The sequence below is a fragment of the Mesoplodon densirostris genome, chromosome 1 (genome assembly GCF_025265405.1).
Source record: "Mesoplodon densirostris isolate mMesDen1 chromosome 1, mMesDen1 primary haplotype, whole genome shotgun sequence".
In the NCBI taxonomy this organism is placed as follows: Eukaryota; Metazoa; Chordata; class Mammalia; order Artiodactyla; family Ziphiidae; genus Mesoplodon; species Mesoplodon densirostris.
In genome coordinates this window covers 118,006,118-118,032,478 of record NC_082661.1, presented here as the reverse complement: position 1 = coordinate 118,032,478, position 26,361 = coordinate 118,006,118, and the positions used below count along the sequence as shown (strand labels likewise).

At 38.2% G+C, this 26,361-nt stretch overlaps 1 protein-coding gene across 4 annotated transcripts in view; it reads left to right on the top strand.

Moving 5' to 3' along the window:
* LOC132496153 (zinc finger protein 33B-like) overlaps positions 1 to 26,037 on the top strand; it is a 36,598-nt gene extending 10,561 nt beyond the window's left edge. The window contains exons 3-6 of one of the 4 annotated variants that reach the window (XM_060108392.1): positions 2,336 to 2,439; positions 4,197 to 4,323; positions 4,584 to 4,679; positions 23,252 to 26,037. In XM_060108392.1, the coding sequence (XP_059964375.1) occupies positions 4,290 to 4,323; positions 4,584 to 4,679; positions 23,252 to 25,464 (2,343 nt within the window). In that variant the 5' untranslated portion in view covers positions 2,336 to 2,439; positions 4,197 to 4,289 and the 3' untranslated portion in view covers positions 25,465 to 26,037. The remainder of the gene's footprint in view (positions 1 to 2,335; positions 2,440 to 4,196; positions 4,324 to 4,583; positions 4,680 to 23,251) is intronic. The other 3 variants (XM_060108375.1, XM_060108385.1, XM_060108399.1) reach the window with 3 other exon arrangements.
* The last annotated feature ends 324 nt before the right edge of the window (positions 26,038 to 26,361 follow it).

Sequence of the window (26,361 nt, the reverse complement as noted above, 5' to 3'; positions counted from 1 at the left end):
TGCTGACACCTTAATCTTGGACTTCTAGCCTCCAGATCTGTGAGATAATAAATTTATGTTGTTTAAGCCACTCAGTCTGTATACTTTGTTATGGCAACCATAGCAATCTAATACAGCCTGAGAGGGTGAGATGGAGCAAGGGTAAGTTAAAACAACACAAGATCCCTCCTACCAGGTTTCAGTTGCATTTTTCTTGATTAATCATTCTCTTGATTGTTGTAACCACTGTCTATTTTCCAGAGTTCTGCTAAAGTTGATTCTGATAGTTTTTGCCAGGTTTTTAGGTGTTCCTTTGGAGGGATGTGGCCCTGAGAGTTCTGTGCTCTGCTGTTTTCCCTGGTCAGAGTCTGTTACCAGTGATCTGTTGCAGTTTTGGAGTTACTTGACCTCTCTGCATCATTTGACCCCACTGCCTGCTCTTCTGTAAAGCCTCTACTAGCAGCTCCTATAACTTCATACAACCCTCTTTCTACCCTTCTAGTGATGTCTCCTTCAGAACAACTAAGGACTTTGACTCCTAGCAATTAATGTATCCCTGTATATTAGTTTTCTGTTACAGCTGTAACAAATTGCCACAGATTTAATGGTTTAAACCAACACAAAGTTAGAGGGAAGTCCAAATTAATCTTACAAGGTGATGACAGGACTTGTACCTTCTGGGCTCTGATGGGAGAATCTGTTTCCTTGCTTTTTTCAGCTGTTGTGGCACCTTCCTCCATTTTCAAGGCATATCACATCAGTCTAAACTCTTTCTTTAAACTGCCTTCTCCTCTTCTGTAGTCACATCTCTTTCTGGCTCCTTCTTATTTATTAGGACACCTTTGATTATCCTTAGGGTCCACCTGGATAATCCAGGATGCTCTCTTTTCAGGATTCTTAGCTAATCACATCTACAAAGGCCCTCTTGCCATATACAGTAATATTCACATGTTCTAGGGATTAGGACATGAACATCCTTAGGCCATTATTCAGCCTACCATAGCTGGGTTTTCATTCTTGACTCACTGTTCATATACATGTTTATATATTTATATATATACATTAATTTCTCATTCTATTTGTGTAAGTAGACAGAAATGTATGTATCATGGAAGGATATATATTTTGTTTTATATGCTTCTTAGAATTATGTCAGTTATCTCATTTGATATGTAGGTTACTGTACCTCCGTTTAAAAAATTTTAAGGGCCTCCCTGGTGGCGCAAGTGGTTGAGAGTCCGCCTGCCGATGCAGGGGATACGGGTTCGTGCCCCGGTCTGGGAGGATCCCATATGCTGCGGAGCGGCTGGGCCCGTGAGCCATGGCCGCTGAGCCTGCGCGTCCGGAGCCTGCGCGTCCGGAGCCTGTGCTCCGCAACGGGGGAGGCCACAACAGTGAGAGGCCCGCATACCGCAAAAAAAAAAAAAAAAAAAAAAATTTTAATATTGTACTTAAGATTGGTCCAAATTGATTAATACTTTATTCTTTTTAATGTCATATAATATTTTATTAGGAGACCATACCACATTTTAGTTTTCCATTTCTTTACTGAAAGACGCTTGCCATTTCCATTTTTCATTGTCATGTATAATACAGGCGTACCTTGTTTTATTGTGCTTTGCTTTACTGCACTTCACAGATACTGTATTTTTTTTACAAATTGAAGATTTGTGGTAACTCTGCATCGAGTCTTTTGGCACATTGTTCCAAAAGCATTTGCTCACTACATGTCTGTTGTCATATTTTGGTAATTTTCACAATATTTCAAACTTTTTCATTATTATTATATTTGTTATGGTGATCTGTGATCAGTGATCTTTGATGTTACTATTGTAATTGTTTTGGGGCACCACAAACCACACCCATATAAGACAGTGAACTTAAATGTTGTATGTGTTCTGACTGCTCCACCAACCAGCTGTTACCCAGTCTCTTTCCCTCTCCTTGGGCCTCTGTATTCCCTGAGACACAACAGTATTGAAATTAGGCAAACTAATAACTCTACAGTGGCCTTTAAGTGTTCAAGTGAAAGGAAGAATCGCACATTTCTCACTTTAAATCAAAAGCTAGATTAAACTTAGTGAGGAAAGCATGCTGAAAGCCTAGATAGACCAAAAGCTAGGCCTCTTGCACCAAACTGTTAGTCAAGTTGTGAATCAAAGGAAAAGTTCTTGAAGGAAATTAAAAGTGCTACTCCAGTAAACACACAAATGATAAGAAGGTGAAACAGGCTTATTGCTGATATGGAGACAGTTTTAGTGGTCTGGATAGAAGATGAAAGCAGCTACAACATTCCCTTAACCAAAGCCTAATCCAGAACAAGGACCTAATTATCTTTTCTTCAATTCCATTTAAGGCTGAGAGAGGTGAGGAAAGCTGCAGAAGAAACATCTGAAGCTAGCAGAGTCTGGTTCATGAGGTTTAAGGAAAGAAGACGTCTCCATAATATCAAAGTGCAAGGTGAAGCAGCAAGTGCTGATGTAGAAACTATAGCAAGTTATTTAGAAGATCTAGCTAAGATAATTAGTGAAGGTGGCTACACTAAACAACAGATTTTCAATGTAGACAAAACAGCCTTAAATTGGAAGAAGATGCCATCTAGGACTTGCATGGCTAGAGAGAAGTCAGTGCCTGGCTTCAAAGGACAGGCTGATTCTCTTGTTAGGGGCTAATGCAGCTGTTGACTTTAAGTTGAAGCTGATGCTCATTTACCATTTGCAAAGTCCTAGGACCCTTAAGAATTATGCTATAGCTACTCTGCCTGTGTTCTATAAATGGAACAACAGAGTCTGGATGACAGCACATCAGCTTTTAACATGGTTTGATGAATATTCTAAGCCTACTATTGAGACTTACTGCTCAGAAAAAAAGATTCCTTTCAAAATACTACTGTTCATTGAGAGTGCACCTGGTCACCCAAGAGCTCTGATGGAGATGTACAATGAGATTAATATTGTTTTCATGCCTGATAACACAGCATCTGCAGCCCATGGGTCAAGGAGTGATTTTGATGTTCAAGTCTTGTTATTTAAAAAATAGGTTTCATAGCACTATAGCTGTCATAGACAGTGATTTCTCTGATGGATCTGGCAAAGTAAAAACCTTCTGGAAAGGATTCACCATTCTAGAAGCCATTAGGAGTGTTTGTGATTCATTGGAAGAGGTTTACGTATCAACATTAACAGGCATTTGGAAGAAGCTGATTTCAGCCCTCATGGATGATTTGAGGAGTTTGAGACTTCAGTGGAGGAAGTAAGTGCAGGTATGGTAGAATAGCAAGAGAACTAGAAATAGAAGTGGAGCCTGAAGATATTACTGAATTACTCCAATCTCTTGATAAAACTTTAACAGTTGAGGAGTTGCTCGTTCTAGATGAGCAAAGAAAGTGGTTTCTTGAGATAGAATCGACTCTTGGTGAAGATTGTATGAGACTGTTCAGTTATGGGAAGAAAATACTCAGGTGCCTACCTACATTTTTTTTAATCTAAAAAAATAAGAATGAAATTTTATATATAGATTGACAATATAAGTTTACAATTTATAAATAAATAAAAAGGTTTCCCAGAAGGAAGAGTAAGCAGATATTTTGGACACCCCTATTCTACAGGAGTTATATCCAAAATTATTCAATAACTCACTCCCTGAATAACTCCATAGCTCTTTATCTTATCATAGTCCCAAATGGTACTCTCTTACATGCTAATTGCTTTTCCTTTAACTACTTTTTTTAGAGGTACCCATGGTTATTGCTGTTGCCCCAGGTTCATGAATGTTACTTTAATGTTGTTTAACCACTCAGAATTTTACCTCCTCAGTGAAACCCACCCTAATAGCAGGAATAGAACTTTTGTCCCCTTTGAAACTGCAATCAACTTTGCTCATCTTTTCACAATAGTAACATCTTATTGTAGTTATATGCTTGTATGTTTGTCTGTTTTTCAGATTATATGCTTCTTGATAACAGTAACATTGCTTTGTCTTCAGATTCCCCCAAAGTAGGATAGTTTTTATGGCATGCAGGCATCAATAGCTTATACCAGTAGTAGGGAATATCTGTTATGATTTCTCCCTCTCCAACCAAGTACAGTGCAGAAGTAGACATCCCAAAACATATTTTGATTGACTCTGAATAGTGAACAGTATAACCATTCTCATGTAGCTTCTCCATGTCTTTCAATTCTGATTACTTAAATTTGAGCACAAATGTGCTATTTCAGGAATCCTTATCATTTGAGGATGTGACTTTGGACTTCACCAAGGAGGAGTGGCAGCAGCTGGACCATGCTCAGAGGACACTGTACAGGGATGTGATGCTGGAGAACTATAGTCATCTCGTCTCAGTGGGTAGGGATTGTTTTCCGTGTAGATTCCTAGTATGCATGTCCTTTCTTGGTTGCTGACACCTGTGGAAATTTTTTGAGTTTGAAGATACTTAGGCTTGAGATCCAGTGTGATAAGAAGAAGGACTGTTGAAACACCATAAAGAATTTTTCTTTTCCCAATAATAGATTGAAATTGGTCCCTGAAGCTTCATTTTCTGTTTTCTTCAGGAGCCCTAAAGCCCATGAGCCTAGCGCAATTCCCATGTCATTTCCCATTCACAGGGTATTGCATCCCTAAACCAGAACTGATCTTCAGGTTGGAACAAGGAGAGCAACCATGGGTATTAGAGGAAGAGTCCCCAAGCCAGAGCTACCCAGGTGAGTTAGGCTGTATTAAACAGAAGGACACCTGGTGATAGGTACAAATTCTTATTAATCTTAAGTATTGCTCATGTGTTCATTTTTTCTTTTAACATCTTTATTGGAGTATAATTGCTTTACAGTGTTGTGTTAGTTTCTGCTGTGTGACAAAGTGAATCAGCTATATACATATGTATATCCCCATATTCCCTCCCTCTTGCATCTCCCTCCCACCTTCCTTATCCCACCCCTCTAGGTGGTTACAAAGCACCAAGCTGATCTCCCTGTGCCATGCAACTGCTTCCCACTAGCTATCTGTTTTACATTTGGTAGTGTATATATGTCAATGCTACTTTCTTGCTTCATTCCAGCTTACCCTTCACCCTCCCTGGGTCCTCAACTCCATTCTCTATGGCTGTGTCTTTATTCCTGTCCTGCCTCTAGGTTCATCAGAACCTTTTTTTTCCTTTTAGATTCCATATATATGTGTTAGTACATGGTATTTATTTTTCTCTTTCTGACTTACTTCACCCTGTATGACAGACTGTAGGTCCATCCACCTCACTACAAATAACTCAATTTTGCTTCTTTTTTATGGCTGAGTAATACTCCATTGTATATATGTACCACATCTTCTTTATCCATTCGTCTGTCGATGGGCATTTAGGTTGCTTCCATGTCCTGGCTATAGTAAATAGAGCTGAAATGAACATTGTGGTACATGACTCTTTTAGAATTATGGTTTTCTCAGGGTATATGCCCAGTAGTAGGATTACTGGGTCATATGGTAGTTCTATTTTTAATTTTTTAAGGAGCCTCCATACTGTTCTCCATAGTGGCTGTACCAATTTACATTCCCACCAACAATGCAAGCGGGTTCCCTTTTCTCCACACCCTCTCCAGCATTTATTGTTTGTAGATTTTTTGATGATGGCCATTCTGACCGGTGTGAGGTGATACCTCATTGTAGTTTGGATTTGCATTTCTCTAATGATTAGTGATGTTGAGCATTCTTTCATCTGTTTGTTGGCAATCTGTATATCTTCATTGGAGAAATGTCTGTTTAGGTCTTCTGCCCATTTTTGGATTCAGTTTTTTGTTTTTTTGATACTGAGCTGCATGAGCTGCTTGTATATTTTGGAGACTAATCCTTTGTCAGTTGCTTCGTTTGCAAATATTTTCTCCCATTCTGAGGGTTGTCTTTTCGTCTTGTTTCCTTTGCTGTGCCAAAGCTTTTAAGTTTCATTAGGTCCCATTTGTTTATTTTTGTTTTTATTTCCATTTCTCTAGGAGGTGGGTCAAAAAGGATCTTGCTGTGATTTATGTCATAGACTGTTCTGTCTGTGTTTTCCTCTAAGAGTTTTATAGTGTCTGGCCTTACATTTAGGTCTTTAATCCATTTTGAGTGTATTTTTGTGTATAGTGTTAGGAAGTGTTCTAATTTCATTCTTTTACATGTAGCTGTCCATTTTCCCCAGCACCACTTATTGAACAGGCTGTCTTTTCTCCATTGTATACTCTGGCCTTTTATCAAAGATAAGGTGACCATATGTGCATGGTTTATCTCTGGGCTTTCTATCCTGTTCCATTGATCTATATTTCTGTTTTTGTGCCAGTACCATACTGTCTTGATTACTGTAACTTTGTAGTATAGTCTGAAGTCCAGGAGTCTGATTCCTCCAGCTCCATTTTTCTTCTCAAGATTGTTTTGGCTACTCGGGATATTTTCTGTTTCCATACAAATTGTGAAAATCTTTGTTCTAGTTCTGTGAAAAATGCCATTGGTAGTTTGATAGGGATTGCATTGAATCTGTAGTTTGCTTTGGGTAGTAGAGTCATTTTCACAATGTTGATTCTTCCAATCCAAGAACATAGTATATCTCTCCATCTGTTTGTATCATCTTTAATTTCTTTCATCAGTATCTTACACATTTCTGCATACAGGTCTTTTGTCTCCTTAGGTAGGTTTATTCCTAGGTATTTTATTCTTTTTTTTGCAATGGTAAATGGGAATGTTTCCTTAATTTCACTTTCAGATTTTTCATAATTAGTGTATAGGAATGCAAGAGATTTCTGTGCATTAATTTTGTATCCTGCTACTTTACCAAATTCATTGATTAGCTCTAGTAGTTTTCTGGTAGCATCTTTAGGATTCTTTATGTGTAGTATCATGTCATCTGCAAACAGTGACAGTTTTATTTCTTCTTTTCCGATTTTGATTCCTTTTATTTCTTTTTCTTCTCTGATTGTTGTGGCTATAACTTCCAAAACTATGTTGAATAATAGTGGTGAGAGTGCGCAACCTTGTCTTTTTCCTGATCTTAGCAGAAATTATTTCAGTTTTTCACCATTGAGAACGATGTTGGCTGTGGGTTTGTCATATATGGCCTTTATTATGTTGAGATAGGTTCCCTCTATGCCTACTTTCTGGAGGGTTTTTCTCATAAATGAGTGTTGAATTTTGTCAAAAGCTTTTTCTGCATCTATTGAGATGATCATATGGTTTTTCTCCTTCAATTTGTTAATATGGTGTATCACATTGATTGATTTGTGTATATTGAAAAATCCTTGCATTCCTGGGATAAACCCCACTTGATCATGGTGTATGATCCTTTTAATGTGTTGTTGGATTCTGTTTGCTAGTATTTTGTTGAGGATTTTTGCATCTGTGTTCATCAGTGATATTGGCCTGTTGTTTTCTTTTTTGTGACATCCTTGTCTGGTTTTGGTATCAGGGTGATGGTGGCCTCTTAAAATGAGTTTGGGAGCGTTCCTCCCTCTGGTATATTTTGGAAGAGTTTGAGAAGGATAGGTGTTAGCTCTTCTCTAAATATTTGATAGAATTCTCCTGTGAAGCCATCTGGTGCTGGGCTTTTGTTTGTTGGAAGATTTTTAATCAAATTTCCATTTCAGTGCTTGTGATTGGTGTATATTTTCTATTTCTTCCTGGTTCAGTCTCGGAAGATTGTGCTTTTCTAAGAATTTGTCCATTTCTTCCGGGTTGTCCATTTTATTGGCATATAGTTGCTTGTACTAATGTCTCATGATCCTTTGTATTTCTGCAGTGTCAGTTGTTACTTTTCCTTTTTCATTTCTAATTCTGTTGATTTGAGTCTTCTCCCTTTTTTTCTTGATAAGTCTGGCTAATGATTTATCAATTTTGTTTATCTTAAAGAACCACTTTTAGTTTTATTGATCTTTGCTATCGTTTCCTTCATTTCTTTTTCATTTATTTCTGGTCTTATCTTTATGATTACTTTCCTTCTGCTAACTTCAGGGTTTTTTTTTTCTTCTTTCTCTAATTGCTTTAGATGTAAGGTTAGGTTGTTTATTTGAGATTTTTCTTTTTTCTTGGGGTAGGATTGTATTGCTATGAACTTCCCTCATAGAACTGCTTTTGCTGCATCCCATAGGTTTTCGGTCGTCATGTTTTCATTGTCGTTTGTTTTTAGGTATTTTTTGATTTCCTCTTTGATTTCTTCAGTGATCTCTTGGTTATTTAGTAGCATATTGTTCAGCCATGTGTTTGTATTTTTTAATTAATTAATTAATCTATTTATTTATTTATTTTTGGCTGCATTGGGTCTTCGTTGCTGAGCGGGCTTTCTCTTGTTGCAGCGAGAGGGGGCTACTCTTCGTTGAGGTTCACAGGCTTCTCATTGCGGTGGCTTCTCTTGCTGCAGAGCAGAGGCTCTAGGCGCGCAGGCTTCAGTAGTTTTGGCTTGTAGAGCGCCAGCTCAGTAGTTGTGGTGCACCGGCTTAGGTGTTCTGTGGCATGTGGGATCTTCCCGGGCCAGGGCTCGAACCCGTGTCCCCTGCATTGGCAGGCAGATTCTTAACCACTGCACCACCTTGGAACCCCACATGTTTGTATTTTTATAGTTCTTTTCCTCTAATTGATATTTAGTCTCATAGCACTGTGGTCGGAAAAGATACTTGTTATGATTTCAATTTTCTTAAATTTACCAAGGCTTGATTTGTGACCCAAGATATCATCTATCCTGGAGAATATTCCATGAGCACTTGAGAAGAAAGTGTATTCTGTTGTTTTTGGATGGAATGTCCTATAAGTATCAATTAAGTCCATCTTTTAATGTGTCATTTAAAGCTTGTGTTTCCTTATTTATTTTCATTTTAGATGATCTGTCCATTGGTGAAAGTGGGGTGTTAAAGTCCCCTACTATGATTGTGTTACTGTCCATTTCCCCTTTTATGGCTGTTAGCATTTGCTTTATGTTTTGAGGTGCTCCTATGTTGGGTGCATAAATATTTACAATTGTTATATCTTCTTCTTGGATTGATCCCTTGATCATTATGTAGTGTCCTTCTTTGTCTCTTGTAATAGTCTTTATTTTAAAGTCTATTTTGTCTGATATGAGAATTGCTACTCCAGCTTTCTTTTGATTTCCATTTGCATGGAATGTCTTTTTCCATCCCCTCACTTTCAGTCTGTATGTGTCCCTAGGACTGAAATGGGTCTCTTCTAGACAGCATATATACCGCTCTTCTTTTTGTATCCATTCAGCCAGTCTGTGTCTTTTGGTTGGAGCATTTAATCCATTTATAGTTAAGGTAATTATCGATATGCATGTTCCTATTACCATTTTCTTAATTGTTTTGGGTTTATTATTGTAGGTCTTTTCCTTCTCTTGTGTTTCCTGCCTAGAGAAGTTTCTTTAGCATTTGTTGTAAAGCTGTTTTTGTGGTACTGAATTCTCTTAACGTTTGCTCATCTGTAAAGGTTTTAATTTCTCCATCGAATCTGAATGAGATCCTTGCTGGGTAGAGTAACCTTGGTTGTTGGTTTTTCTCTTTCATCACTTTAAATATGTTCTGCCACTCCCTTCTGGCTTGCAGAGTTTCTGCTGAAAAATCAGATGTTAACCTTATTGAGATTCCCTTGTATGTTATTTGTTGCTTTTCACTTGCTGCTTTAATATTTTTTCTTTGTATTTAATTTTTGATAGTTTGATTAATGTGTGTCTCAGCGTGTTTCTCTTTGGGTTTATCCTATATGGGACTCTCTGTGCTTCCTGGACTTGATGGACTATTTCCTTTTCCATGCTAAGGAAGTTTTTGACTATAATCTCTTCAAATATTTTCTCCGACCCTTTCTTCTTCTCTTCTTCTGGGACCCGTAAAATTCGAATGTTGGTGCGTTTTGTGTTGTCTCAGAGGTCTCTGAGACTGTCCTCAATTCTTTTCATTCTTTTTTCTTTATTCTGCTCCCTGGGAGTTATTTCCACCATTTTATCTTCCAGCTCACTTATCCATTCTTCTGCCTCAGGTATTCTGTTATTGATTCCTTCTAGAGTATTTTTAACTTCAGTGATTGTGTTGTTCATTACTGTTTGTTTGCTCTTTAGTTCTTCTAGATCCTTGTGAAATGTTTCTTGTATTTTCTCCATTCTGTTTCTGAGATTCTGCATCATCTTTACTATCATTACTCTGAATTCTTTTTCAGGTAGGTTGCCTATTTCACATTCATTTATTTGGTCTTGTAGGTTTTTACTTTGCTCCTTCGTCTGTAACACATTTTTTTGTTGTTTCATTTTTCTTTTTTTTTTTTTTTGATGGGTGGTGCTGTATTCCTGTCTTACTGGTTGTTTGGCCTGAGATGCCCAGCAATGGAATTTGCAGGCAGTTGGATAGAGCTTGGTCTTGATGCTGAGATGATGACCTCCGGGAGGCCTCACTCTGATTGATATTCCCTGGGGTCTGAGGTTCGCTGTTAGTCCAGCAGTTTGGACTTGGAGCTCCCACCACAGGAGCTCGGGCCCAACCTCTGGACTGGGAACCAAGATCCCACAAGCTTCATGGTGTGGTTAAAAAAAAAAAAAAGGAAAAAAGAAAGAAGAAAAGGAGCAGCATAATATCAAAGAATAAAAAACAAAATAAAATTAGAAAGGTAAAAAATATATTAGGAAAAATAAAACTGTAATTGAAACAACTGCAACAAGGTAAAATAAAACCACGACAGAAAAAAGCAAAAAAGGGGGGTTGGGAAGCAAGCCAAAAGGAGAGATCACTAACAAAGTATAAAAAATAAAATAAAATTAGAAAAATAAAAGTTTTATTAGGAAAAATAAAAATATAAAAGAATCAACAGGATAAAATAGAACCCCAGTCTAAAAGAGGAAAAAAGAAAAGAAAAAGAAAAGCCTTGGCTCTGGGGGCAGAGTTTAGGCAGGGGTTGTAACTTAGGGAGGGCCGGGATTTTGGGTGGCTCAGGACCGACGCGGGTGGGGGGGTGACGTTTGAGTATGGGGTGGGGCCTTGGCGGGGTGATGTTCAAGTGTGGGGTGGGGCATAGGTGGGGTGACGTTTGATTGTGGGGCGGGGCCTCTGCTTAGGACCTGCGCAGAAGGGGAGAGGCAGCACGTGGAAAGGAGGGCCTCCGGAATGTAGAGTTCTGGAGTTTGGAGGCAGGGCCCTGAGTGAGGGTGTGTGGATGGGGTTTAGGCCCAGCCCCGTTGGAGGGGGTCTCCGAGTGCAGAGGTGGGGCCCCAGGTGGGGGTGCAGGGGTGGGGCTCGGGCTCTGCACGGCAGGAGGGAGGCTCCAAGGGCAGAGGATTAGGCCCTGGAGCCCAAGAGGCTCTCCCATGCCTAAGTGGGCAGGGAAAGCACTGGACCCATTCCCCTCCGTTCCTTCGTGCCCCTCCCCCACCATCTTCCCTGTAGCCACTGTACCCCTAACCGTGGGTGGGTTCTGCTGGGTGTAGGAACTCCTTCCCTCCCCCAGCCACCCTTCAGGGGTGCTGGTCCCGGAGGTCCAGCCTTTACTTTTGCTCCCCCTTCCCCCACCACTCCCTCAGGATCTGGGCAACTAGAGGAGGCCTGGGTGTGCAGAGGATCAGGCCCGGGATCTCAGCAGGTTCCTGGGGGTCCAAGTGGGCAGGGGAAACCTGGCCACGCTCCCTTTTGATCCTCTGCCCTCCCATTGGTTCCCCAAATTTTCCCTTTTGGCGTGGTATCACTTCCCCTCCCCCAGCCACCCCTCAGGAGCGCCAGTTCCCTGCCGCCTCCACTTCTCCTCCCCCTTTACTCCCCCCAAGCCCCATGTCCTACCCAGTCGCTGGGGGTTACTCCTGGCCCTTGAGGTGTCTGCAGTCCCCCACTGGTGCCTGGTAGGTGCCCTAGTTGTGAGGAGACGTGAATTCCACATTCTCCTAGTATGCCATCTTGACTCCCCTGCCCCGCCCCCGTTTTTTCATTCAACAGATATTGAGTACATACGTTCATTACTCTGGTTTTAGGTGTTGGAAATATATCAATGAACTAAATTTTGCCCCTGACCTCATGGAGCTTGCATTCTGATAGGGAGAGAAGGATAAGAAACAAACAATTACACATATATACACTTAAAATATGCCAGTAAATAGTTAGGAAATTAGAGAAGGTTAAGAATGATGGAGTGTTTTATTTTAGACAGGAGGTCAAGAAGGCCTTTCTAATATTATAAACTTGAATAAAATGAAGATGAGAATCATGGGGAGTCTTGGTGGCAGAGGTGACATCAAATGTCAGTCCACCAAGGCAGGGATGTACTTGGTGTTTTTGAGGACACATAAATATGACTGTGGATTGGGGGAAATGAGTGAGCGAAGAGTAGAATGAGTTGGCATTTTAGAGGTAATGGGAGCTGAAATTATGTGGTGCCATTTGGACCACGATAAGGACTTTGATTTTATTCTGAGTGAGATGAGAAGCCATTGGTATAATTTAACCCAGTAAGCAACATATGCTAATATGTTTTTTTAAATTGATTTCTCTGGCTGCTGAGCAAAGAAAATACTATTGAGGGTAGAGGGCTGAAAGTAGGAACATCAGTCAGAATAGTATTTTAATCTCTGTAAATGTGATGGTAGGTTACCCTTGGTTGGAAGTAGTGAGGAAGAATAAAAGTGATTGACATCTGGATTTATTTTGAAGGTGGGACCTACAAGATTTGCTCTTGAATTGGGCAAGGAATGTGAGAGAAAGAGAGGAGTCAAGAAAAACTCCAGGGGTTTCATCCAGAAAAATTGGATGAATGGGCACCAATTGCCAAGATTGGGAAAATTGGAGAGAAACAACTTGGGAGGAGTTATTAGGAGTTTAAATTGCACATACCAAATTTCAGGTGATTATAAAATATCCACGTTTACTTGTGAATAAACATATGGGTATATAAGCAGAGGTAGATTAGGGGAGAGTCCAGGTTGGAGATACTTATTTGGAAATTATCAGCCATGGCAATATTTAAAGTTTTAAAATGCAGTATTTAAAGCTAAGGGGTTAGATAACATCTCTCCTTAGGAGAAGGAATGCAGATTTGAGAGGTCTGAAGGCTGTACCCTGGGACACTACCTTTCAGAAGCCATGAGAATGAGATGACTCAGCAGAAGAAAGAGAAGCAGCAGTTTGGAGATTAGGGGGAAACAGAATGTGGTGTCCTGTAGCCAAGAGAAGACAGTGTTTAAAGGACAGAGTGAACTTCTTCAAAGAAGGATGTGTGAAGTCAGCATTGTCTCTATCCCTGCCTGCAAATCATCCAGAAATATTAAAGTAAATAAGCAATATAAACTCCATTTAATAACACTAGAGGACATCTAAAGTCCCAAATCAGTACAAATATAGAAGCTGCAAAATCACTGAAAAAATCAAGCAGGAGTGTATGTATCAGCAGATGGATAAAAAACAAAAGCATTTCTGACACTAAAAGGAATTGGCAAAGTACTTATCAGGGACAAAGTAAACACTCTGAGGTGTGAAACCTAAATGTTTAGATTAACCACAATGTTGGGCACAGGATAGCTGGAGCCTTTTTGGATACAATTTGGTTCTGCAAATCAGACATAGTAGGGCTACGTGTGGAAACAGACACATAAGCCATGTTTTTCAGTAGCACTATTGTTTCTCTGACAAGAGACTTTCCATCTGTGGAAAAAAACCCCTCACAGATGCCTATATGTGGGGAAATAAACATACATGTTATTTTAGTGGGTGATCCTAGAACACAGAATTTAAAGCAAAAACTTACTTGATAACAATTAGTTAGGATGTGCAGACCTTAACAGTTACAAATCTGAGGAACACAGAAAGGCTGTATCTCTTGATAAGGGGAGGCTAAAAACATGGAAAGGAATATAGTAGTACAGTGAATTCTGTTAAAACAGGATGTGTGCATTCTTAAAAAAATATTGTTTTATGCAAAATACTACATTAAAAATCACATGGCAATGGGAAAATGGGGTTGGGGTATAACACTTAAAAGCTCTGTCAGTGACACATTGAGAGAGCAGTATTGAAGTCTCTAGCTATAATTTTGCATTTGTTCATTTCTCCTTTTCAGTTCTATTGGTTTTTGCTTTATGAATTTTGAAGAATTATTAGATGCATACATATTAGGATCTTTACATCCTCTTGATGGATTGATCCCTTTATGATTATGTAATGTCTCTCTATCCCTGAGAGAACTCTCTGTTTTAAAGTTACTTTGATATTATTATAGCTACTCCAGCTTTCTTTTAGTTAATGTTTCCATGGTATACCTTTTCCCATTCTTTTATATTTAAAGTGGATTTCTTACAGATAGCATATGTTTGGGTCTTTTTTATCTAATGTGAAAACCTCTACGTTTTAATTGTAATATTTTGACCACTTAAGTTTAACGTAATTTTTGTATGTTTGGATTCAAATTTATTTCACGGTTTTTTCCTATTTGTCTCATCTATCCTTTTCTCCCCCTTTTTTCCTTTTTAAAATCTCTTTTGGGGAATTCCTTGGCAGTCCAGTGGTTAGGATTCTGCGCTTTCACTGCTGAGGGTCCAGGTTTGATCCCTGGTCGGGGAGCTAAGATTCTGTGAGCCGCCTGGTGCAGCGAAAAAAAAAAATCTCTTTTAGATTGAGTTTTTTGTTTGTTTTATCTCTACTATTTACTTATTAGTAATACCTCTGTCTTAATTTATCTTTTAAGTGGTTGCCCTGTGGTACACTGTATACATCTTCAGTTTATCACAGTCTAAGTATACTATTCTACATGTGGTCTTACAGTCTTATAACAATATACTCCTGTCACCTTCTCCCACTTTATGTGATGTGGTAGCCATACAATTTTACTTAGAAACCCCACAATGTATAATTAATATTTTTGCTTGAGACAGCCCATCATCTTTGAAAGTGATTAAAAAGTCTTTTATTTACCTTTTTAAAAACCATGTTCAGCACTCTATTTCTTTGTTTATCTTACTCTCTCCAGTACTTTCTTTAGTACTACGTGTAACACAGGTCTGTTGGCAGTTAATTTTTTGTGTGTAAATTTATTTATTTTATTTATTTTATTTTTGGCTGTGTTGGGTCTTCGTTGCTGTGCGCGGGCTTTCTCTAGTTGCGGCAAGTGGGGGCTACCCTTCACTGTGGTGCGCAGGCTTCTCACTGTGGTGGCTTCTCTTGTTGTGGAGCATGGGCTATAGGCACGCGGGCTTCAGCAGTTGTGACATGCGGGCTCAGTAGTTGTGGCTCACGGGCTGTGGAGTGCAGGCTCAGTAGTTGTGGCGCATGGGCTTAGTTGCTCCGTGGCATGTGGGACCCGTGTTCGAACCTGTGTCCCCTGCATTGGCAGGCAGATTCTTAACCACTGCGCCACCAGGGAATCCCTGTTGGCAGTTAATTTTCTCAGCTTTTATTTGTCTAAAAAGGCCTTTATTTAATCTTTAGTTGTGAAGTATAGAATTTCTCTGAGTGCAGATTTCTGGATTGGCACTTTTTTTTTCTGTCCTTACTTTAAAGAGCTGATCCACTGTCTTCTGGCTTACACTCTTACTTCCTCCTTTGTTCTTCTGTACTTAATGTTCTGTTTTTTCTAGCTGCATCCAAGACTTTTTTTTTTTTTTTTTTTGCGGTATGCGGGCCTCTCACTGTTGTGGCCTCCCCCGTTGCAGAGCACAGGCTCCGGACGCGCAGGCCCAGCGGCCATGGCTCACGGGCCCAGCCGCTCCGCGGCATATGGGATCCTCCCAGACCGGGGCACGAACCCGTATCCCCTGCATCGGCAGGCGGACTCTCAACCACTTGCGCCACCAGGGAGGCCCCAAGACTTTTTTTATCTTTGGTTTTCAACTGTTTGGCTGTGATGTTTCTAGGGTTAGCTTTGTTTTGTTTTGTCTGTATTTTTTTTGTTGTTTTCTCAGCTCAAATACATGGTTTGATGTCTTTCATCTTTTCTATCGTTTTTTCTGTGACTCCAGTTACTTATATGTGGCTGTGTTTGATATTATTCCGTGGTTCTTGGATCTTTCACGTCAGGAGAATTTTCTCAGTATTTGTGCTCCATTTTCAGCTTTTAGCTGTCCTCCCAAAGCTGTATTACAGAGGTTTATCTTTCTGCTCTTGCTCTTCCTCCAGCAGTGGGCTGCTACTACTTGTTACTTCATGCTGTACTTCTGGTGAGGGCAAGGGTGTTCTTTGTTGTTCTGATCCAGCTTCAGTTTTAGGTGTGAGCCTGGGCCTCGGCAGTGGGGTTTCCTCAGCGTACCTCCCTTTTCTTCAGTGGTAAGAGACTTCTACTTCTGTATCAGCTACGGATTTTGGGCCCAAGATGGGTTCTCTGCTCCTTCTCTGGGGATAGAGTATTTATCTTCTACTCCTGTCCCCCTATACTCCCATAGTAGGGGATCCAGATTGTTGGCTAAATTCATCTCAGGTTGGTAGCTTGCTTTAAGCAAAAGAAAATGAGTTCTCTCTTAAGGAAAAGCACCCTCAATGCAGGACATTAGGATTCTCACTTATTAAATAGGAGCTTAAAAAAAAACTTAAAGAAATATATTGTTCGTGAGATTAAGCAGGAATAACATATTTTCCAACACCTGTTAATTAAAATAATGGCTTTTTTAGATAGTTAAGTGTAAAGCATCCATTCAAAGAAATAAAAGATGAAATAAAATCAGTAAGGAAGAAAGAATGTCTAAATGGCTAGGCAGATTGTTGAATAACCCATTAGAATTTTTATATTATTTATTTATTTTTTCCATTAGAATTTTTAGAACTAAAAATAAGTTGTTTAAATTCTAAAAAATGGATTAAGTACCAGATTAGATGCAGCTGAAGAGACTTTACTAGAAAATACCACTAAATAAATGACACAGTCCAAGTATAGGGTAACAGGAGAAGGAAAATAGGTCAATACGTTCAAAGATGTATAGGACAGGGATGAGAAGACAGATATAACATGAATCATTGGATCACAAGAAGCAGAAAGAAGAATGGAGAAGCAATATTTGAAGCAATAATAGCTTAGAATTTTCCAGAAATCATTCAGTAAGACCACATATGTGGACACAAAAAGCACACCAAGCAGGATAAATAAAAAGTAATATATACTTAAGTACTATTAGTATAACTGGAGAACACTGGATCTTAATAGCAGCCAGAGATTAAATCAGGTTACCGCCTAAGGAATGAGACATTTCCAGAGACATCTAAATTGAAGCAAAAAATATTTGTCAATCTAGAATAATGAACTCAGGAAGCTATTTTTTTTTTTTTTTTTTTTTTTTTTGCGGTATGCGGGCCTCTCACTGTTGTGGCCTCTCCCATTGCAGAGCACAGGCTCCGGACGCGCAGGCTCAGTGGCCATGGCTCATGGGCCCAGCCGTTCCACGGCATGTGGGATCTTCCCAGACCGGGGCACAAACCCGTGTCCCCTGCATCGGCAGGTGGACTTTCAACCACTGCACCACCAGGGAAGCCCCTGAGAAGCTATTTTTTAAAGGATGAGAGTTGTCAAAGAGAAATAAAGCCAGATATTAGTTAAAGGCAATATAGATTTTATTCAGTAACTATTGCAATAGAGGGATAAAGTTTCAGTAAAACTGAGCTCAACTCCAAATACAGCAAAGGCAGCTGGGGATTTGTAGCCAACAAGCAGAGTGAAGGGGTAAGTGAATAGAAAATTACTAAGAGGAGACATCAGGGGTAGGGAGATTCTTGCTAAACTGGTGTAACAGAATTCTTGCTAAATGCAGGCTGAGGGTTTATAAATCATGGTTGGAGCATGAGGAACTTATGGGTGAGGAGATATCAAGGGTGAGGAGATTGTCGCTAGACTGACAAGGATTCTTGCTAAAACTGCTCAGCAGAGACAGACATGAAAGGCCAAGGTCAAGACCTAGTCAAGAATAAGTCTCAGAGGAGCTTAACTAAAATTTAGTCAAGGAGAGAGTCTTTGTCAGAGTGTATGATTAAATTTGGATTGGTCCTGAAATAAATTATAGGAACAATATCTTTTGTATAATTTTGTTAGTAAAATTAAAATAGAAATACTACAGGAAGAGAGAAAATGAAACCCAGAAGAGTGCTTGAGATGAGAGGAGTGGTAAATCATAAGAAATTAGGAAACTTATAGCTAAAGCTAAACAACATGTGGATAGAATCATTATGGTATCTCATTTGTAAGGCTAAAAAAGACACTATGATAAACTAAAAAATAGTTGCATAATTGGGTTGGGAGGTGATCAAATGGCATTTGACTCTTCGCTTGTTCAGAAAAAGAGGTTCAGCTTATAGAATCATCTTAGATTTTAAGTTAAGTATTAATGACAGAATTTAATGGACAGCCACCTAAAGTGGAGAAACAGGTATGTATAACCTCCAAAGTTGTAAAGAGAAAAAAGTGGAAAAGATAAAAAAAAATCAGTTTAAGACAAAGGAAGAAAGGTACAATAAAAGTAGTAGTAAAACTGTGACAAATATAAAGTGTCAAGTAAAATGGAGATGTGACATATTTAATATTCACCATAATTGTATACAAAAGGACTAAATTTACCAGTCAAATTGTCAAATTGGATCTTCAAATAATAAAATAACCTATATCTAAGATATCAGGTTTTAGTAACTTCATATCTTCAGCATCTTTTGCTCACTCAGCATTCTGTGTTTTATGTGTCTGCAGAACATCTCTAACAGGATACTCCAATTCCTCTAATGTGGCCAGAGCTACTATTAAAATCATCATTCACAAATTACAATCTTCCCTCTTATCTTCATTTATTAGGTTCTGTGAACCTTCTACTCTTAAAACTGACATAGCAGCATTTTATTTTTCTCTCTATCATCCTTTCTTACTGATATTAGATCACTATTATTGGTTTTTTAAAAAATATTTATTTGGATGCATCAGGTCTTAGTTGCAGCACACAGGGTTGAGGCACGTGGGATTGCAACATGTGGGGTCTTTCGTTGTGGCGCACGGGCTCTTTGTTGCCATGCATGGGATCTTTGTTGCGGCTTGGGCTTCTCTAGTTGTGGTGCATGGGCTCCAGAGCACGTGGGCTCAATAGTTGCAGCACGTGGGTTTAGTTGCCCTGTGGTATGTGGGGTCTTAGTTCCCAGAGCAGGGATTGAACCCGCATCCCATGCACTGGAAGGTGAATTCCTAACCAGTGGACCACCAGGGAAGTCCCTAGATCACTATTATTGTTATACTTTTGTAAAAGTATTTAAAAAATATTTTTATTTTCTCATTTTCCACTGACACCACCCAGAACACTAACCATATTGTTTTAGTTTGTTCTAGTTTCTAAATGAAATTATACTTTTCCCCCCAAAGCATCTAATTTATCATGTTAGTAGCCTGAGTTACATTTTTCCCAATGTGTAATATACGAAATTTAAGTTTTTCTCTTTTAATGATGTTTTTTAATATATTTATTTATTTATTTATTTATTTAGGCTGTGCCGAGTCTTAGTTGAGACATGCGGGATCTTTTTTTTTTTAGTTGCGGCATGCGGGCTCATAATTGCAGCATGTGGACTTCTTAGTTGCAGCATGCAGACTCTTAGTTGCGGCATGCAGACTCTTAGTGGCGGCATGCATGCAGGATCTAGTTCCCCAACCAGGAGTCAAACCTGGGCCCTTTGCATTGGGAGCATGGAGTCTTACCCACTGGACCACCAGGGAAGTCCCTTAATAATGCTGGCACAAAACTGGGGGTGCTAAACTCCCATTTAATCCTTCCTGAGTATCACCCATATATATGCTTTCCTTCCCTACAGCTCTATGTTTGATTCCTATGTACTCAGTGATTCTCATGAATTAATATGTGAAAGGTACATGGAACAGAGCCTGGCTCATAGAGATGGTTTGTTATTTTTCTTGTTGTTATTATCATTATTAATATTTTTAAGCATTTTTCTTGTTTTTTGTTTTTTACTCTTCTTTTTAGATTATTTCTTGACTTTGTCGAACATCTGAGCCAAAAGAGAAAAATAATATATTTCCATAAATAATTTTTTGAGCAAAAAAGAGCACTCTGGGGCCTCCCTGGTGGCGCAGTGGTTGAGAGTCCGCCTGCCGATGCAGGGGATATGGGTTCGTGCCCCAGTCTGGGAGGATCCCATATGCCGCGGAGTGGCTGGGCCCGTGAGCCATGGCTGCTGAGCCTGCGCATCCGGAGCCTGTGCTCCACAACGGGAGAGGCCACAACAGTGAGAGGCCCGCATACCGCAAAAAAATAAAATAAAATAAATAAAAGAGCACTCTGCTTAAAATTATATTTTCACAAAACAAGTAATATTTATAAGCTGAAAAATACCCAAACTCATATTTAGAATTTGGAAATTATCCCCTCTACAGATTAATGACTAAATTAGTCATAGTTCAGTATTTGTACAGCAGATTCATATAATGCTTCATTTACCATGATAAAAATTATTAATATTCAGAAGGAGCTATACATTTTGCCATTGTTTGATTTTCTTATTCATTTCAAAATAGAGTACTAAAAAATATCTGTTTCATAATTTTTATATCCTTTGTAAGTCCAGAACAAAACAAAACAAAACAAATCTCTACCCTTTCCTCTAAAAAGCCTTCATAGATCCCCTCAAAAAAAATATCTCTACCTGTTCCCACTCTCATAATCCTTCATTTCTCTTTTATGTGTTTATTACATTCTGCAATATAGTATAGCTGTATTTGTGCATCCACTTACCACATTTCCTCTACTGTGTACTAAGGTCCTGAGGTCAGGATTAAGGTTTATTCATGGACGTGCAGTGATTTGGTCTAATAGCTGGTATAAACTCAGTACTAGCATATTTGTTTTTAAATAATTAAGCCCTTTTTGGTTAGTGATCCAAAAAGGGATGTTATTCCACTATATAGAATGCTATATTTATTAATTAGGTTTTTTTTTATACTCAGTGCTTGCCTTAAGGTGACCATCCACTGATTTTTATTTAAATACTTGTGGTTTTCTTTTTCCTTTGTCTTTGTGCTTCAAATCCTGGCTTTACCATTCATGAAACAGAATAGAAACTATATCCATTAAAAATCAGTTTAGAGTTTATTGATATAAAAGAGAAAGCTTGAGAGTCTCTGTATTTATGTGCTTTTTAACAGTGCTTTGAAATGAATTATTTGTTTTAAATATTGATGATACCCATTAATGAGATATTTGTACATTATTTTCATAATAAAAATTATAGATTTAATAAGCAGTTATTTTTAAGAGATATTTCCAACAAATCTTGGTATTTCCCATTAGCTTATAATATATGTGTATACATGTTGAAACATGTATTCACTTTAGTTTATTTTTATTTTTTATTTTTATCCTTTGAAGTAAAAATATTTTGATAAATTTTAAAATTTAAGCTCAAGGTTCCCCAGCTTTCATGAAATGTTTCTTGCTTGTTTTGATATACATTATCTGCTGTAGATTCTAATTCTTGATAGTGTATGGATATTGAATGAGGCTGTTTTCTTATGTATATTATGCTTTCTCAAAAGAGAGCATATCTTATTCTGTTATATAACTTATAATGGATATTGGATCATTACTTAATTGTTACTCTTGATGAGTGAGAGGGCCTTTATACTGATTCATTCAGAAGACACTACAAAAGAATTAACTTCTCAATGCATATATTGAGTTTTAAACCTTTAGATCCTTGTTCAAAAATTACAGGTTTGAATAAAATTTGTGATTTGTGTTTTGAAAAGCACACTGCTTGTTAAGGCCCATTAATTCCATATCCACTCAAGGTATTCAAAGGAAATCAGAAGTAAACACTTGTAAGACCATGGGTTATAGTTGGGAAAAGAAGGGGAAAAAAAAAGACAACTGAGTATTTTAAATTTCAGCAGTTAATAGAGGATGTTTATGTTACAAAGGAGTATTGTCCAGTGTTGTGATAGAATGAGATGTACAGAATGTAATGAATTTTAAATTTCAGTGTAAATAGAACTTGAAATTGTAGAGATGTTTGTAAAGACATATTGGGAAGCAGATATGAGACAGTGTCATTTCCCTGATGTTTAATGTTTAAGTTCTAAGCAAAGCCAAAATAGGAATGTAAACCAGCTTAGTGAAAGTCTTGGTTGAACTTGAACAATTTCTGGAAAATTAATAGTCTGTCATTTCTACAAAGAATACATTTATTATGGCCTTGTGGAGTGATAGTGTGGGTACCCAATATGAATATAGTTGGAAAAAGTATTTTTTCCCCCCAGAATGGTAACTGCAGTCTATTTTGTCTAATGATGCTTGGAGACAGTGGGCTCTGGACAGGTTTTTGAACAGGGTCATCATTGTTATATTGCAAATACTGAACAGGAAGATAACAAGATGAAGTCTAGCTGAGAATTCTTAGGATAAATAAATGTAAGTATCAGTGAATATTTTAGGTCAGGTCCTCCATGGTTTTAAATATAAATAAAACCCAGAAATGTAGAGATCTGGGTTTAAAAGCAAAAAAATACATTAACATATTAAATTTGTCACAGCAAATTTAAGATGAGGAAAAGTTAGCATTTGATGGTTGGATAGGTTAACTTTTGCAGAAACTCTTAGAGAATAACCTGAATATACTAAAACTAAAAACAGGTTCCCCTGGTGGCGCAGTGGTTGAGAGTCTGCCTGCCGATGCAGGGGACACAAGTTCGTGCCCCGGTCTGGGAAGATCCCACATGCTGCGGAGCGGCTGGGCCCGTGAGCCATGGCCGCTGAGCCTGTGCATCCGGACCCTGTGCTCTGCAACGGGAGAGGCCACAACAGTGAGAGGCCCACATACCGCAAAAAGAAAAAAAAAAAAAAAAAAGAGGAGAATTGAATGAGAAACATGTAAACCATAGAGATTTAGCCACAGTATTTTAAGTATAAGGAAATCATGTAAAGTCTAATCTGTATCCTTCAAAAGATCAAATCAGTCCTCTGATATTTCTCCAGGGTATTCTTACCTAGTAATCATTGCCTCTCTGTTTCTCTGCATTTCCCACACCTGGATCAGTCTTTTTTTTTTCAAAGTCTGTCTTCCTTTATTCACTGTGATTTGTATTTATTTTAAACCTCTGTATTAAGTCTTGAAGTACATATTTATAAATTATCAAATGTAGATGGGTGCATTCTAAGTTTTTATCCCCAATTTCTGCTCTGTCAGGTTTTGTTTATTTCTTCTAAGCCAAAAGGATGAGGGACACGAACATCTTGGATTACTCTTATTTTAAGAAACTGAGTCAATCATATAAAAGGGCATTTGTATGTAAGTGTAAGTTTATCATAATTGTAATAAAATTAATAACTTATAGTGTTTTTTTTTCTCTTTTCCAGAAGTGTGCAAAGTTGATAACCAGCTAGAGCAGAGTCAGGAAATCCAGGACAGACATTTCAGGCAAGCTCCGTTTATCAGCAACAAAACACTGACTATAGAGAGAGGTAATGTATTAGGAAAAATGTTTAATTTCAGCACATACCCAGTTTCTTCTGTAAAAATACCTTGTAAATGTGACACAAGTGGTATGAGTTTGAAATATATTTCAGAATTAATTATTGAGAAAAACTATTTAAGAAAGAAGTCTGATGATCTCAGCGCATATGGAAAATTATTCCTTCGTATTAACCATGAAAAAACTCATGTGGGAGAGATACCTTATGAATTCATTCAAAATGGAAAGTACCTCAGTCATAATGAAGACTTCATTCCCTATGAGAAAATTAAAAATGTAGAGCAGTCTTTTGACTACAAAGAACGTGGGAAAGATTTCTGTGAGAAGACACTTTTCATCACATATAAACAAGCTCACAAGGGACAGAGTCCTTGTGAACATAGGGAATGTGATAAAACATTCTGTAATTATTCAACCCCCCCAAAAAGAGAAAGTCTTTATGAGTTTAATGAACATGGTAAAACCTCTGAGAAATTATCTCTCTTGAAACATAGAGTTCATTTGAAGGTGAAAGATTATGAACATATTGAAAAAGTGGGTAATTTCAGCAGATCAAACTTTCCTGACTCAGGAGAGAGAACATTTGAATGTAACAACCTGGGGGAACCTTTCTGGGAGAAGTCAGTTCTTAATGTAACTCAGAGAACAACTATAGGAGACAATGTCTATGAATGTAATGAATGTGAAAAAGCATTCTGTGAAAAATCAAAACTCACCAAACATCAGAGACTACATACAGGAGAGAAACCCTATGAATGTAACGAATGTGGGAAATGCTTCTCTAGGAAGTCACTTCTCACTTTACATCAGAGAATCCACACTGGAGAGAAGCCCTATAAATGTAATGAATGTGGGAAATCCTTCTCTAGGAATTCACACCTCATAATTCATCAGAGAACTCACACAGGAGAGAAACCCTATGAATGTAAGGAATGTAGAAAAAGCTTCTACCATAAGTCATATCTCACAGTACACCAGAGAATTCACACAGGGGAGAAACCCTATGAATGTAATCAATGTGGGAAAACCTTCATAAGCAACTCAGTTCTCACAGTACATCAGAAAACACACACAGGTGAGAAACCCTATGAGTGTAGTCAATGTGGGAAATTTTTCTCCAGGAATTCATACCTTACAGTACATCAGAGAACTCACTCAGGTGAGAAACCATATGAATGTAAGGTATGTGGGAAAACCTTCTGTCATAAGTCAGATGTCACTAAACACCAGAAAACTCACATAGGGAGGAAACCCTACAAATGTAATGAATGCGAGAAAACCTTCAGTCGCAATTCAGGCCTAAAAGTACACCAGAGAACACACACTAAGGAGAAACCCTATGAATGTAATGAGTGTGGGAAATCCTTCTCTGAGAAATCAGTCCTCACGGTACATCAGAGAATACACACAGGGGAAAAACCTTATAAGTGTAACGAATGTGGAAAAACCTTTTACAATAAGTCAGATCTCACTAAACACCAGAGAACTCACACAGGTGAGAAACCCTATGAATGTAAGGAATGTGGGAAATTCTTCTCTAGAAATTCATACCTTACAGTACACCAGAGAGCTCACACAGGGGAAAAACCCTATGTGTGTAAAAAATGTGGGAAAACCTTCTACTATAAGTCAGACTATACAGTACATAAGAGAACACACAGAGGGGAGAAGTCTTCTCACTGTGATCAGTGTGGGAAAACCTTCACTTGCAATTCAGTCCTCAGATCACATCAGAGAACTCACACAGGGGAGAAGCCCTATGAATGTAAGGAGTGTGGGAAATCTTTCTCTGAGAAATCAGTCCTCACTGTACATCAGAGGATACACACAGGGGAAAAACCTTATAAGTGTAATGAATGCGGGAAGCCTTTCTATCATAAGTCAGATCTCACTAAACATCAGAGGACACACACAGGGGAGAAACCCTATGAATGCAGTCATTGTGGGAAAACCTTCAGTTGCAACTCAGGTCTCAAAGTACATCAGAGAAGACACATAAGGGAGAAACCCTATGAATGTATTGAGTGTGGGAAAACCTCTAAGAAATCAGTTCTCACAGTACATTCAAAATTACATACAGGGGAAAAAATCTTTTAAATTTAGCAATTAGAGAAATCTTAGTATCTAGCGTTTCATACCTTGAAATACTATGGAGAATTCACACAGAACATGACCCCTATGAATGTAAAGTGGCAAATTTTTTACCCTAAGTCATATTCCAAAGTAAATGAAAGAGTAACCATGGGGGAAATTACTATGAATGTAATGAATATCTATTAATAAGACAACTAAAAAATGAATACATGTAGAAGAAACCCTACTAATGTATATAGGGAATGTGGGGAAATATTATAAGTTAGGGCTTGTTAAACAAATAACTTACGTAGGAGATAATCCTGTGAATCAAATGTATGTAGGAAAATGTTCTTCCAGAACTTGGCCATTACTAACAGTCAGATAAACCACACCTGCCTGGGGAAAGCTGTCAACATCTTGTATTTTTTTGAAAGCTTCATACACAAGTTGTACTTACTGTATGTCAGGGAAATAATAGGGAAAAGACCTGAAGAATACAGCAAATATAGTTGAGCCTATATCAAGAAATGCCATTTTACTGAACAAGGCGATGTTGAGATGACGTCTTAAAGATGTTTTTAATGTGAAAGCTTTAACAGAATTCAGACTTTATTATATCTGAAGATTGTTTTGAAGGAAGTCTGTCAACTTAGGAAATATGGACAGAAATGTTCCTTTAGATATGATGTTATTCTAAAAGTTATATTTTGCACTTATTTCAAATCTTTTAGTAGAAATAAAACTGAAAATAGGCATTTATAAAAATATTAACTGGAATATGAAGCTTTTTTAAAAGCACAAGTAAATTGAATAATCTTCTCAGTCTCTGATACTACTTTTGGAGAAACACGTATCAGCCCATGGCCTTCCACATCATGAGCCATCACATGTTTTTGATGAGTCTGCACCCCAACTGTG